General features: G+C 38.5%; 1 protein-coding gene across 2 annotated transcripts in view; it reads left to right on the top strand.

The window, feature by feature from the left end:
- NPR3 (natriuretic peptide receptor 3) overlaps positions 1-8301 on the top strand; it is a 40016-nt gene extending 31715 nt beyond the window's left edge. The window contains exons 5-8 of one of the 2 annotated variants that reach the window (XM_034073012.1): positions 950-1044; positions 4322-4457; positions 5883-5967; positions 8186-8301. In XM_034073012.1, coding sequence (XP_033928903.1) covers positions 950-1044; positions 4322-4457; positions 5883-5967; positions 8186-8297 — 428 coding nt within the window. In that variant the 3' untranslated portion in view covers positions 8298-8301. Of the gene's footprint in view, positions 1-949; positions 1045-4321; positions 4458-5879; positions 5968-8185 lie in introns of both variants that reach the window. The other variant, XM_034073013.1, reaches the window with a different exon arrangement.
- Positions 8302-15923: the final 7622 nt, after the last annotated feature.

Below are 15923 nucleotides of genomic sequence, written 5' to 3'. Positions count from 1 at the left end.
GCTAGTGTGTAATGTATTTTAAGAACCTGTTTGACTTGCAGCATAAGAGACTGGAGCCATGCTCTTTATACACAAGGGCCTACATTGAAAGAAGAGGTTCAGACTGAATACAAGGAAGTATTTATTCACCATGCCCATTGGAACAAGTTGCTCTAGTGAGGCTGTGCAGTTGCCATCCTTGGGTGTTTTGAAGACTAGATAAAACCCTGAACATCCTCCTATTCTAACCTTCTGGCTGACCTTGCTCTTAGTGGGAGGTTGGACTCCAGACCGCATTAAGTCCTTTCAAACTTGAGTTACCCTATCTCTACAATTCCCAGTTTCCATTAAGTTTCCTAGAACTTGTAAAGGAAGAAAGTTAACTGGGGGAGGGTGTCTAAAAATATAAAATAAAATCACCATATTATGAAATTAATCCTATGTAACTGAATACAGGACTTAAGCATAGTGCACATGGTGCTTCTTCTTCATGGCGCTTCCAGTACCACATCAGGTGGAAACAACACTGGATTGCCTTTATGGGTGCACCAACCCCTTTAGTCTGGGGGAGGTAGGGCTGTGCCCCTGTGTTCTCTGCAGCACATGAGTGGGACTTTCCTTACTGAGGCATCATTAAGTATTTCAGAGTTAGTCTTTCTGTAAAGTAATTCGCATTAAATCTATTTGTTTTTTATTCTTGCATGCTGGCTTTTGGATGAGATTTTTCTCACGTGTTCCCTAAACAGCCTCACACATTTGATATTTAAAAAGGAGAAATGTTAAGAATTCAGGAATGCAGACATTGGGATGAAATTACAATTTCTTTTGGAATGCCAGCTAAAATGCTGGGAGACTGATGAGATTTCCTGTCATATTGGTCTGTAAAAACCTGTCCACTTGTTTTCTTGTTTTCCTTGGAAAGACTCAGTGTTTTAATTAATTTTCTAAATTCTCACATGCCATTCTGTAGGCATTGCAGGGCAGGTGTCCATCGATGCCAATGGAGACAGATACGGGGATTTCTCTGTGATTGGAATGACGGACCCAGAGGCAGGCACACAGGAGGTAAGGAAACAAACACCGTCACAGTTGGCCACTGATGAATTAGCCAATGCAATACCACACGATATCATCTGTTTACTTGGTGAACATTTGCTTATTTAATATGCAATTTAAAATGGTATTGCTTAATTTTATCAACCAGAAGACCAAATCCTTTCTGTAAAATAACTGTCTTGAATAAGTTATCCTAAGGTTTTTAAAATTTTCTTATCTTCCTTTCTTCAACAAGACATCTTTCTTCACATGATGCTAGAGTCTTTAAAATTTAAAAGGTGAAATCCTAGAAGCTAGCTAAGCGCTGGTAAATTCTGAATATGGGAAATTGCTGCTTAAAATGAGCAGGACTTTTTGTTCACTGGTAAGAAGAGAGGTTAACCTTATAGCAATAGGGCTGCACCAATCACCCTGATTTATGAGCACAGTGAGTTACAGGTATTTTAATCTTACCCTGTGGTCAACTATAGGCAGGAGTGCAGACCTTGCCTCACCTTGTCCATCAGGCAGCAACATCTGAGTGTCTTGTTTTTGACAACAGGTTGGATGAAGCCTTGGGTGATATGGTTTAGTGTGAGGTGACCCTGCCCATGGCAGGGGGGTTGGAACTAGATGATCTTAAGGTCCTTTCCAACCCTAACTATTCTATGATTCTATGATTTTAATCAGACAGCTCCACTTACACCACATGGATTATTCCACTGGATGCAGCAGGAGTGGAAGCAGTCAGAGTAAAAAGCAGTCTATGAGAAACAGCACCAGCTGCACATAGACAATAGCACAACTGGCTTGAGTTTATTAATACATGCATTGCTCTAACTCCAGCTGCAGCGTAAAACTTCTGTTAGTTGCAGTGTCAGCATCTACCTAAGCTTTGCTGGCCTCCCCTGTTTCATCAGTCTCAACCATACAGCAGCAGCAAGTATGAGCTGGACATTTCTATATGTGGAATCCAGTGAAGTTATAATGTTCCTGTCTCTGCTGCAGCAGAGAAAAAACTCAAGAAGCCTTTTTAAAAGCATCAGGATGTCTGGTGTGGTTTTATGTATTTTAGTGTTTAAAAGTAACTGAAAAACTACAGCAGCAAACTGCAGACACTCCAGAGGATAGGAGTTGTCATCATTAACTGAAGCTAGGAGTACAGTTTGATTAGGATAACTTTGGTTTGAGCTACTTGTATCTCCTCTGTTTGTTCACCCCATTAGCTCTTTCTTTCATTTGTCAATGTAATCCCACTCCCCTACCCTTCCTTCCATTACTCTTTCACTCACAATTTAAGCTATCTTTTATTTCTTGATGTTACATTTCTTCTTTTACCATATTGCTCATTTTAATTTCTCTGTTTTGTATGTAATGTATATAGATCTATAATATACAATAATATAAATTAATATATTTTTCATGTGGTTACTTACTACTTGTGTCTGCTACATTCATTTCTACCCTTATGCTTCACACTAAAAACATTGTTTCTTCCATGTCTTGTTTTATTAATTTTGCCAATTTTTTGTGTTTGTATGAGATGTTTCTTAGCTGAACTGACCCAGATGAATGGGTGTTTGGGCAGATCTGATTTTCCAAGTTCATTCACAGAGTTTAAAGCTAGAAGAAAACACTAGATGACATAGTTTGACTTCTGCAGGCAGGTTTCTTGCTGTTGTATAAAGCTCTGTAATTTACATGTGATGAAAGCTCACACTGTAACAGGCATTGTTTTTCTTTTGGAGGCACTGAAAGAACGGGGGCTGCCTCACTTGCTCCCTCGATGTTTGTTCCCCTGTTTAACTACACTTGCTCTTTAAAGATATATATCCTACTTCTGATCTGAATCTGTTTGGTGGCTGCTTATAACTATTTGGTCTTATTAAGCCTTTCTGCATGCTTTTGTATTTAGTAAGCCATGCTGGTAGAGAACTCTTCCACTCCTGTTTGATAAATTAAACAGTCTCTTAAGGAACAGTCTGCTGCCTGCAAATGGTCTCAGAGGTTTCTTCCCTTTACTTTTTCCAGTTCATTGAATTTGCCTTTATTTTTGAGCAAATGTTTAAAAAAGGTCTTCTAAGGATTTATCTTCCATAGCAAAACTAAGTAATTTCTTTATTTAGTGTGAAATCTGCCTTTCTGTACATAAGCCAGACAAACGTTATCTCAGAACTCCTTTCAAAATCAAGTTGAAGTGAAAGATTTGAACATGCTATCAGTAGCTCAAATTATAAACCTAGTGTATTAATAGATTTTTTTTTATCCATGGTAGAAACACTACAAATAGAAATACATGCTTCTACCATTGTTTCTGACTACTTCAGTGTCATAATAATTGACTTACTACTGTACCTAGGTGGGTTTTGAACTATTTTCCAGTGACTGACCTAGCACAATTCAGTCCTGCAGCTTTTCAGTAGACCCAACATACATTATTTTGAATAAAGCCTGGATTTGCTGTTGAGGACAGGACTGAAATTCTAAAGTATCTTGATGAATTGGTCTGAAATAATAGTCTATTCTACCAGAATAATAAGCATGAAAGTCTCTGTATATGTCAACAACTGCATAAATAAAAGGTGGAAAATGAAGAATGACAAGCTCCATCTTAGTTCTTCAGAAGATTCAAAGATTTTAGCTGAACATGATCAAGTACCTGCAGATCCTTGCAAAACAGATAAGTTCAGGCTGGAGTGTGTCTATTCAGGAGCCTCCCCACATCTGAAATGATATTTTCACTTAGCTGGGTGACAGTCCTGATCACTCAACCCACTATGGAGCAATTGAAGAAAGCCCAGGGAGAGCAGGAAGAGTATTCAGAGGGTTAAAAAGTGCTATGTGAACTGGGTTTATGTAGAAGAAAAGCCTGAGGGCACACCAGACAGGATACTGTGCATATGTAAAGCAGTGTTTCAGAAAGCAAGTATCTGTCCATTGGCAGTTCAGTAAGTAGTGACAGATAATTGCAACAGGGGTGATTTAGGTTACCTTAGGAAAAAACACTGACAATAAGCATAGCTATATTCCAAAATAATTGCCTACAGGAATTGTCAAGTCTCCGTCTCTGAATGCTGTTAAGAACAGGTTAGATAAACGTCTGTCAGGAATGATTTTGTTCAACTGATCCTGCCCTGGGGCAGGGCATGCACTGCATAACCTCCTACAGACCCCTTCAGCCTGATTCTTTGTGATTCAACATCCTGCACAGCCATCCAAGTGAGTGATGCTGCTCTCCTGTTTAGTTTTATCTCCCTAAATTGATTGGAAAACCTTTTCATTCCTTTTTTTTTTTTTTTTTGCATAGGTGATTGGGGACTACTACGGAAAGCAGGGGCGTTTTGAAATTCGGCCAAATGTGAAATATCCTTGGAATCATGGCAGGCTGCGACTAGATGAAAGCCGGGTTTCAGAGCACACAAACAACACACCATGTAAATCATGTAAGTTTTGTGACTTAATGCTTCTGCCCAGCCTGTCAGAGAGAGAAATCCATGTGGTGATGCAACATAGTGGGACATACTAATTCGTTAGCACAGTTGTCCTATTGAGACATCATGACTAAGTCTCTGCTGACTGTTGGGGAAGTTATGTTGGGAAGTTAAGGTCTGGCAGCTGTGGGTAATATGTGGTCTGAATTATTTCCTTGAATTTAAACGTGACAGTAATCATGATGCACAGTCCAGGGCCCTGGAGACTTTAGGACTTTCCAGGGACTAAAATCTCTTTTAGTGAGAAATCTAAAATCTGTTTTAGCCAGAAGGGAAGGACATAACTGAAACCTCAAATAAAGAATAACCATATTGATAATTAGCGGCTGGGAGGGCAGTATTGATGGGAGTAGTGTTCTTCCAGTGCAGAATGATTTTCAGTGCTATTGAGATGGCACTGTGAGGAGCCAGTAGACTGAGAATAAGTGAAGTCTGTGAATCCAGAAGGCTGTGACTACTGTCCACAGAGAAGGTGCCCTTGTTTTGCAGCGTACTGACCTTGCAGATCATATTTTAGTGAGCAGGATGTTGCAGGGAGATAAGGGTAGGAAGATACTGGTGCCTCAGTTGCAAAGAGTGGTCTCACCTATCCACAGGGAACAAATTGCTAGTGCTGCAGTGACAAGGTATCTGCAGCCTGACAGTTCTTCAGTTCCTGAAAAACCTGTGTGTATATACATACTGTAGAGGTTATTTCCAGCCCACATCCTTTATGCTTAGCATGGTGTAGCTCTGCACCCTTTTCCACACATCCTAATGTACAGACAAAATTGCCTTGCACTTTACACAGTAACAGTCCCTACTTGGACTCCCCATCAGCCAGTGTGCTTCTTGCTCTGCATCTGCTGAGATTTGAAGCAAGGCAAAGCTCATACAGGTTTAACTTGAAACAACAGGGGCTCAGAGGAAATAAATAAATTGGGGAACTATTGGATAATCATACATTTATTTTAATAAATCTGGGTGATAGAGAGTTATGATGCTAAGCGAAATGAGTTTGTTTCTGTTATAATCACTCAGGGTATATTAACTGCTGATTCCTATTATGTGCGTCACTGTAATCCCAGTCTGTGTTATGATTCAGACCAAGTTGTCCAGACCGGTTTGCTAACAGCATTCCTGTGCATCACGTCTCTAGAACTGTGTCTTTGTCTGACATTGATCTTCAGGACTTAATCCCAGAAAAGCAAGGACAAAAAATAAACATGCAGAAACTGAAACTAAGAAAGAAGTTCCCATGGAGTCCTGAGCTCTGAAAGGCTTTTGTATTTTCTGATGTTGGTCACTCATTTCCTAGTTGTGTGTATTTTCCAACATGTGAATGCAGATAGTTCTCAATATGAACTCTCATTGTTTATTTTTTCCTTTTTCAAGCAGGTGGTCTAGGAGAATCAGCAGTTACAGGAATAGTTGTGGGTGCCTTGCTCGGAGCAGGATTGCTAATGGCTTTTTACTTTTTCAGGTTAGTCCAATTCTTTGAAAGTTCTGTGAATTCTTTACTTCAAAGCCTTTTACCTCCTGGCAGCACATCCCTGATGTGAGACAGGGAGGCACCATAATAATCTGTGGTAAAATTCCCACCAAAACAGCACACTTGGATTGTCCTTTTGTGTATATCCAGATCATTTTTTTAACTGAAGGCTCATCCCATAACTACTTACATCTCTGAGTAACTTTGCTTGTGGAAGTAATTCCAATGAGTTCTAGTCATTCACAGTTGCTTCAGTAAAGTACCCTGACCTCAAAAGCTGCCTTTGGTACTTCTTGCCAGCACAATTGTGCAGGCTGTGGTTGTGCAAGAGATTTATATCACTTGCCTGGTACCATGCTTAGTTTTTCAGTATTGAGCAGAATTGTACTGGAAGCTGGAAAGAGATTTCTGTTTTGCTATAACAGAGAATTTGGATTTCAAAGCTGTGCATTTAATTTAATAAGCTGAGGTCAGTGCAGGGTGATCAGTGGTTTATTTCTGGTTAAGTAAAAGAATTCTTTCACAGCTCTTCAACAAATCTCAAGTCTTAAGAGCTGATCCTACACTAACAGAATAAATTAGTTATACATGTTCAGTATACTATCTATACTATAATTTATCCTTTTATACTATGGAAAAGAAAAGGAGAATAAAATTAACCTCTGCATATAAGAATTAACCATTTCAATCCAGTAAAAGTATTTGTTTATAAAAGAATGTTAACAAAATGAAAAAGCAAAAAATGCTTCAATTCACCAGCACATTTCCAGAGTTTCAGAGCTCCCAGAACCATGATTACTCATCAGATGCTTACAGCTAAAATTCTGCAGTATGATATTATTCTTACATGTGTTTGGTGCTTATATAATATGTTGTTTGAAAGAAGATAAGTTAGCCAGGACTGATTAAAGACTCTCTTTAAAAGAAAATACAAGTCTGTCTTTATATTTTATGTCATCAGAGGTACTTGCATCTTTTATAAATTCTTAATCTGAGATAAAAAATTTGAGCTGTGTTTTTTATCATTGCTGATGTTGAGGATGGAATTGCTATGTGAGGACATGAAATGACGCTAAAGATATATCCTGGGCTGAAGGAAGCCTTGGGTACTCTGTCAGATACGTCTTCATGTATGAGACACCTAAAGACACATGGGAGAATTTCACCCTGGACATCTGATTGCAGTTACTCAAAGCAAGTATAGGGACAACCCTCTAATTCCATCACTCGAGTAAACATAAGAAATATACCATATGAAGTTGTATAGGTCAGATTTTCATAAAATGTAGGTCTAGCAATTGTGTGCCTGGCAGTAACTTGTACCTGCGGCTTTGGTACCTTTCAAACCGTATATAACTTCTGATTACATCTCATTTGGATCTGTAATTACCACAACCAAGAATGCAAACTTGGCTTACAAGCTTTCTGTCACGCATCTTCACAAGCAGAGCTATATGCATTTGGGGCTGTACTAATGCCTTTTAGAAAAATTGGTCCTGAAAATGAGGAGAAGCATAAATGCATGAAATATAGATAGGAATCTTCTTAATGATTTTGTGGATACTAAGGGGGAAACTGAAAGGCAGTCAGAGGACTTGTTTGATGTATAAAGTAACATAACAGAATTCTTCAAAAGACCTTAGAGGAAGACACACAGGAAAAACTGTTTCTGATGCATGAGCAATTGTATTTATTTCTTGTCTACCCTCTACGTCCCTTTTCTTAATTCATCATACTACCTCCTCCTCTGACATTACAAACATAGTAGCTTTCTCAGAGGAAGAAGGGAGGATTAGTTAGTTAATATACAGTTTCAGTGAGAAATGCAACTGAATAGTCAGATCTCTTGTTTGAACTCTGCATAAAGTGCTCCCCCACCCCTGGTACTGGAAAGAAATTTGGCTTTGATCAATACAAAGCAGTGATGTGACACAGTTCACATGACACTAGATCAGAAATGTTCAAAGAAGAAAATGTCTGTGTCTTGGTGCTTTGAGACTACTGTGTAGAAATTAACAGGCATTCTTGAGCCTGGGTAAAATGTTTCAAGGCAAGCTACTTTAATCTTTGACCAGGGTTTCACATTCTGCCATATTTCATTTTTCAACTGGCACCCAGCTGTCCCCTACAGGCATTCTTTATGAGGGAAGTCCTGTTACCCTATAGCTGGAGAAGGATTTCTCACTCTTGTTCCTTTCCTTTCATGCAGAAAGAAATACAGAATAACTATTGAGAGACGAACTCGACAGGAGGACTGTAACATGGGGAAACATCGGCAGTTACGTGAAGACTCCATTAGATCTCATTTTTCTGCCGCATAAAGAAGAAGAAAAAGAATCCAGTTCTTCCTAGGGAAAAAAAGAATTAGAGAAAAAGACACAACCAAAGACATGAGTATAAAAAGAAGAGGCTCTTGAACTCACTCTTTTAAGCAGTAATTTTGTCTTAATTTCTTTCAGAAGCTCAGGAATGATTTACTAGTTACATTGTGCCACACGGCCTTTCATCTCATGATAAAAGAAAATGATGCAGTTTGATGTTACAGGACGTACCTAGTATGTAAAGATGATATTTCTTAAAGCATATATAAAGGGGAGCGGATCTGGATTTAGTTGATGGGGAATGCCTCATTCTGTTCCCTATTTTTTCCTTCCTTAGCTCCTACCACCTCCTTCCTTAATTGTATCTCACTCATAGATACCAAATATGGTTTCACAGGTGGAGGTGTTGGTTGTTGTCAAAAGGAAGAAAGGGATTCATTTGGGGATGATCGTGCATCACTGAATCATTGCCATTGATTATATAGGGGATACACGACTGGGCAAATGGAGTTTAGTTCTGGCAGCGAACTGGCACTTGGGTGTAATTAATTCCATTGGGGCATAATTAACTTCACTAAGAAAGTCAGGGAGGTGGAAACACACACAAAGAAATTCCTTGTGTGTGTAGTATCACAATCAAAAGCACTGATTCTCCCTCTTAGATGCTGGGAGTTAGGAAAAACTCCAGTGAAGGATGTGAAGTTTCACTGATATGACATAGTGAGAGAGAAGACAATCAGGCCTCCAGAAAGGACTGCCTAATTCCTCAGTCTTATGTGTGTTTTATCAAGCTTCTTACTCTCCACTGCCGTGACTTTTAAATAGACAAGTATAGTCCATGTAGGGCCTGCTTCTGTTCCCAGTGAAGTCAATGGCAAAAATCCCATTAACTTCAGTGATCACAGGGCTGCATCCAAAATTGTAAATATGAAAGTGTTTGTATAGCTGACACAGTTCAAAAGGGGATCTTTTTTTTTTGTGTAAAAATGACATTCCATGCTACCATTTTATTTTTAGGATATTTTTATCTTGTATTTTTCTATTAAAGTATCTATTTTTGCTTTGGTAGGATTAAAAATTAAGGAAGAGGATGTTTTGAAGACGTATTTTTTATGATAGGAGTAACATGCAGGGAAAGTCAACAGCTGTAAATATGTTTTAGAACTAGTATTTGGGGAAGGAGAAGTGACTTTATTAATAGTAAAAGACTTTTTGCCCCACTTTATTCTCCAGGCATGTGAGACATTCTGATAGTTATTTAAAAAATATACATGCAGTAATTGAATTGTCCATGTGATGATGGACCTGATCCTGAATGAAGTTTCGCATGTTAAATAGTTCTACATTAGTCAGTGAGACTAAATATTCATGTGTGTACAATTAAACACACGAAGAGCTACCTTCAGGAACTGGGGTGGTAAAATACTGCTCTAGGGCTGACTTTAGTCCTGCTGCTGTTGGTATCCCTTGGACTTTTGCCATTGACTTTACCAGGAATAAAACTGAATCTGTGATGAATTAGCTACTAACATGTTATTTTATACTAGACAAAGGAGAGCTCTGTGCTTTCTAGTCAACAAATGGAAATGAACAGTACATATTATGAATGTGATGACCAAGATCCATAAAAATATTGTCTGTGGGAAAACCCAGCTATGACTGTCTTTGTAGTGCATGAAATCTTTTGGTTTATCCTATTTTGATTTCATAAGTAGAACCTCCTGGTCTCAGCAGTCAGTCAGGCTTCAAAGTTAATCTCAAAACTGGCCCTAAAGCCTGTGTTCTACAGAAGTTCTAGGCCCTGAAAAGCAAGAGTGCCAATTCATAGAAACCATTTCAGAGGAGCTGGAAGTAAGAGCAAACCTGGCTTTTGCCTTGTTTCTGCTTTCATTTGTTGGTAGGGAAATAACCAATGGAGTGTTTCCTTGGACTCTTTTCCTTATGTTACACTTGCCTCTCAGCACATTCTTCACCTGCCCTTGTAAAATACTGTCCATGTCCCAGACAGCCAGAGGGAAAGATTTCCTGACTATCAGGGCTGCTTCAGTATAGCTGGTGGATGTAGACCAGGTAGATTTGCTATCTTTAGGACTCATTGAAATAGGTGTTGTTACACAGTAGATTTCCATCATCCTGTTTCCCAGTCTGAGCCTGTGTGACCAAAGTAACACTGCAGTCAGTGGACAGTTTTCTGAAGTAGCCTCTTTTTCTCATGAGCACCAGAAAACAATGTAGGCTAGAGCAACATTCACAATGCTGTGGAGTGCTGACTTCCACATTCTTATCTTCAGCATATAGACTTCCACTGCAAGTTGACAAAGACGAAGCAAAACTTGCTGTAGTACTGCTAATTTAGTATGTTGAGACCCAAAACTTCAGAGTTAGATGGCTGGATGCTTTGTCCTAGGCCACTGGTAGTTCTGGAGAACCAAAGGCTTCCTGATCAGTTTTGGGAATTCTTTTCAAGCAGTTGAGTTTGTCTAGCTCATGGGCATGCATAAGATTTGGGGTTTTTTAAATAATTTCCCAGGGAGTTTTGATCTACTTCTTGTTTTGCAACTATGGTTTCAATATTTTTACTTTCTTTAATCCACTTGACTACTTTGCCCCAGAAAAAGTGAAGGAAAATTTCCAAATATGTAAAGAGGGTATGATGTGAAGCATAAACATTTTTGAAATTGTTTATGACTTGTCTTGCAGTGTGAATTGGTACTGAAACAATCACTAGTTAGAGAGCAGGACAGTACCATAGGTCTGCATGTTTCTGGTCAGGTCAGATGAGAAGACACAAGCCAGGAGATGTGTCTGGGACAATAAATTGTCAGTACAGCTCTTCTATTGTGTCATCTTACTGTAAGTAACTAAGCATATTAAAAAAAAAAAGTTTAATGAGGGGCTACTTTTTAATTAAAACAGTGTAGGGTTTTAATAATGAAATTTTATTATAACTGTTAGTGGGATGCTGATGGAGGCCTAGCCACACTTTACATCCGAACACCTCCCAGCAAAGGTGAAACTTTGTTACACATTAGAACCTTTCTTGCCCATTTTATACTAATGGGCTTTAATCTTTTTACATTGGTGCACACCTAGATGTTAATTTTCGCCACGGAAGTGTGGAGATTGTTAAAGACATTCCACATAAATAGATAACTGTATAGCATAAATAAACTTGCACTTCTTAGCTGCCTTTCACAGTGCTCCTACTAATACTTCCCAAGTCTTTCATAGACCATAAATCAAAAACTGTGTGGAGTTTAGGATATTCAGCAGAGAGATTCTTTACCAGCTAATGCACTCTTCCTTTCTGGTCCATCTGCATTAGCTCAATGTCAGAATGTTTAGGCTTCAATCTCTGTAAGGGAATGTCTAATTAAAATAATTTATTCTTGAAAGAGTTTTCAAAACCTAAATTTTTGGCTTTAATAAAGTGGCCATATTAAAAACATAAAACTGTATTACAGAGCAGCACAAGGAGGACTTTGACACAGCTCAGCATGTTAGAACACACTTTAAATCACTCAACTTCAGCTGATAAGAGCTTTGCTCACTTGGAACCAAGGGTATGATCATAGCCATCACTGAATGAAAGGGAATCTTGCCATATGCTTGAATCAGAGAAAGGCTGGCCTCACAGGTAATACATTTATTGCTAAATCTTACTGTTGTGCCTGTTAAATAGAACTAGTGGCTTCATACTTTTTTTTTGTCAAATTTTGATAAATTCTGCTAATTTAGCTTTTTTTTTAATTACTAAATGCTGGTCAGCTTAATGTCTGGTTAATCTCACAGTTCATGAGGGTTCTGTGATCTGACTTCCACATTGTTATCTTCCAACATTTAGACTTCCACTGCAAGTTAACAATGAAGCAAAATTTGCCATAGTACTGGTGATTTAGTATGCTGAGACCCACAACTTTAGAGTCAGATGCCTGGATGCTATGTCCTGGAACACTGGTAGTTCTGGAAGTTTTGTTTATGGACAGTTTGTGTGTCCTGAGTTGTCTGTGATTATCACCATCACCAGTTAATTTCCAGTTCCTTCTGTGATGTGCTTAATTGAAGAGCATTCTCAGCTAAGTTCATTCAGTCATTGCTGAGACTTTTGATTGAGAGTACTGTGCACCTTGCAAGATCGTGGCTAGAATTCAGTTTATTCAAGAGTTATATTTGTTCACTTCTGAAAATAAATTTTATTTATCTATTTTCAATTTGGTTTTATCAAATGCTTTACAGCATTATTGAAAGTATTTTGTTGTTTTTTAATGTAGAATTATTAAAGTGTATCTAATGCTTTGAAAACATTTGTGCTGGACAAAAGAAGAGTGTGCTCTTTAACAGTGTTTTACTGAATCAATCTCTGATTTTTTAGCTAGGAGATGAGATCACACTTCCATTAAGCTGATGACAAAAAACCCTTTCATTGATTCAGTGGAAGTAGATTTGGACCCTCACTGAAGTGTCTCCAGGCTTTAAACTCAGCATTTTGAAGCAGTTCAGAGTGAATTTCTCAGCTTTGCAGTAGAACAAGCTGCATCAGCCTTAGCTGACCTTGGCTCTGGCCTGGTTTTCACCTCATGAATGCCATAATGCTCCTGGAAAGCCAAGAATAGACATCAAAGACAGGAAGCTAATAGTCCTGGTCATAAATTTCTGTGGCAATTCAGTCCACCTTTTCTGGAGCTCAAGACAGTTCCACATCCTTCACTGCCCTCCCCTGTGCTTCAGAGTAGCCATGTAGCTGATCTGTTTCTTTAAATGAAGCAGCTGAGGTTATTTTTCCTCTTTCTCTCCCAGGCTGGTGTGAACATTTGAATTCTCCATTGTTTTCAGGCTCTTTTCTCTAGCTTCAGAAGTACTTTGAAAAGAGACAGCTCCTTTCCAGCATTTAGTCAGAGATGCTCCCTCTTCACCAAGAGGTGGCTTTTTATAATTTCAGCCACTGTCATTGCTGCAGTGCTTCTCAGCTGCCTTCACATCTGGTGCTGGGCAATAGCCACACTGGCTGTTACTGGAGGTGTAGATCCAGAATTATCTGATGTGGCCCACCTTTTAACTAAGCAAAACTGAAAAATCAGATCAAACAAAACCTTTTGAAGCTTAATCTGATTTTTTCAGTTAGTATCCTTTCCTTTTAAAAACAGCCAAGGCTTCTATAAATAAAGGTGGTTATAAAAGCAATCCCATTAAAATCCCATTAAAATGATAACCAGGTGCCACTGGGATCAGCAAAAATTAACTAGTCCAACACTGTGAGATGATGCCAGGTGATGTCATCCAGTCTTTCTTTTTTCCTAAGCCCTAGTTGTTACTATACACCAAATCTAGTGACATCTCTCTACAAAACAAGGCATATGGGAATAGAAATTTGAGTTTCTAATGGTCCATTACCTTTTCTGGGTCAGCAACATGTCCTAATATCTTGGCTCACAAGAGTAAGTGATGAAGGGACAAATTTCAGTAAACTGGGTGTTTTGTAGGAGGCAATTTTAGCCCTTTTTAGAAACAAAGAAATACAAAAGTTATTTTTGGGAGTATGTTTTCGAGGTCATGCTAACAAAAGTTTCACCTTCAAATGTGTTGTGTATGTCTCCTCCCACCCTTTCTTTCTGCTGTTGAAAGCACAACAGGATTGTGCGTATATGAAATCTTTCAAGTGGAAGAATGGAAGTGTTTGCAATGGGTGTATCCCTGCTTAGAGGCAGAAATGAAACCAAATGGCTTGAGGCCTGTGTTTTTTGTATTCTTAAATACCTTTTAACATCTGAGCTCTGAGATTGATGGAAAATGATTGTTGAAATTAAAACAAATAGCTGTTTGTGAGCGACCTCATATTTGGCTGTCTACAGGGATCATCAGACTGTGTGGGAGACTTTGATAGTGTCTTTTCCGAAGAATGAGAAGAGGCCTAGCACTGTGGTTTGCCTCACTGAACCGTTAAGTCTGGCATAAATGCAGCTCTTCCTTTATCTCACCCATCGAGAGAGAAAGGACACAGGTTAATGAGGGTGGTTTTGTGAGGCTACTGCTGGTTTTGATCAGGAAGACAATGCTGCCACAGCTTTAAGGCTTTCTTGGGCTAGTGTTTAATTATGTCCAGAATATCATTACATAGACTGTTTTATTATGCTATTACTTCATCCAGAATGTACCTTTCAGAATAACTCCTACCTGACATGCACCAAAACTGCAGCATACAAAGCCAGCTTTCAAAAGGAGAGGCTTAGAGCTTACTCAGAATCTCTCGCTAACCACTAAGTTTTTACGCTGCATCTAAGGCAAAGTATTCTAAGTAACCTGACACTGTTAAAGTTTGTATGTTAAGCTATAATACTTTAGAAATCTTATGTGGATTCATTAGATGTTAAATCTTTGAAAGGTTAAAATCCACTCTGTGTGAACTGTTGCTTGGTGTTTGTCATGTGAATGTTTCTAGAGGACACTTGAGCAAGCAAAGAAAATGTACCAAAAAAGGGATTTAAAAAAAAAATAAAATCTTGTTTTAATGTTTGGGGTTTTTTTTTTTTGTAATCTCAACTAATATGCACAGGGAACACACAAGTCTCCTCCCCAGACAATGTTGAGAGGTCTTGCTAGTGTTACGCTACACTATCAGCAGACATAATGAGCCCAGCTATGTTGGCTTGTGCCTGATGGTGATCTGGACTTCTCTTTCTCTGTGAACTGCGTAGGTAGTGTGACAGAAGAACAAACCCATCTCTGAAAAGTCAAAACCACAGTTACTAATCAAAGGTCATTTGTTTTGGTGCCATGTGAGATGATAAATGTTTCCTCCCATATTTAGTATCTCCCTGATGTAGCTTTGTGGAAGAAGTTGTGATGCCTTATGCAGTATAGGATGCAAAGGATGAAAACATCTCTTGAGAATATACAGAAGACGTCTGTGCAGTTGAGTTAGGGAGAGAGAAGAGGGAAAATGCTCAGGGATTGATGATACTACTATGATGATACTGTTGACTCTACAGAGGATTGGGATCAAGCTTTTTCTGCACAATACACTGTCCCTATTGTTCAATATCTGCTTTATGGAAGATTCAGAAAACTTATTCACCTTTTAAATCTTACATAGTCCCCTTATCTAAAATTTAAGCAGGATTTAAGTGGTGTGTAGGAGCTGCTCAGGGTGTATACCATGCCCTAAGGTTGAGTTTTCACTTAGTAACAATGTTGGTTTTGTGTGCTGGTCTAAAAGTGCTGAGAAGATTTGGGTAGAGTAATAGGATGAAAGTAATGGGTAGAATTTGCTGTGTTTCTTGTGCAAAGGGTGTGATTATCACAAAACTAAAAGGACTCAGGATAGACACTATGGACATTAACTTTGTCCCCCTTTATTGGTGATATTGTTCATTCTTAATGTAAAAATACTGGACAACAGAGAAACATAATACCAGTCTAGTAGAAAACAAACAGAAAGCTGCACAGTATATTGTACTGATGTAAGTAGAACTATCTGCATATAATGTGATTTTATTTATTTTTGTTGTGTAGAGGAGAGTGTGTATTCGTGACTGTGGATATAACCTTTGTTTATTTGTGTAATGTATTTTATTGCTTTTATGACTTCGTCATTTAAAATATCTACATTCATTGGTGTCTTTCAACTTT

Source organism: Melopsittacus undulatus, chromosome Z (assembly GCF_012275295.1).
Source record: "Melopsittacus undulatus isolate bMelUnd1 chromosome Z, bMelUnd1.mat.Z, whole genome shotgun sequence".
NCBI classification, from domain to species: domain Eukaryota; kingdom Metazoa; phylum Chordata; class Aves; order Psittaciformes; family Psittaculidae; genus Melopsittacus; species Melopsittacus undulatus.
The sequence above is the reverse complement of the archived record's forward strand: the minus strand, read 5'-3'. Positions and strand labels throughout refer to the sequence as shown.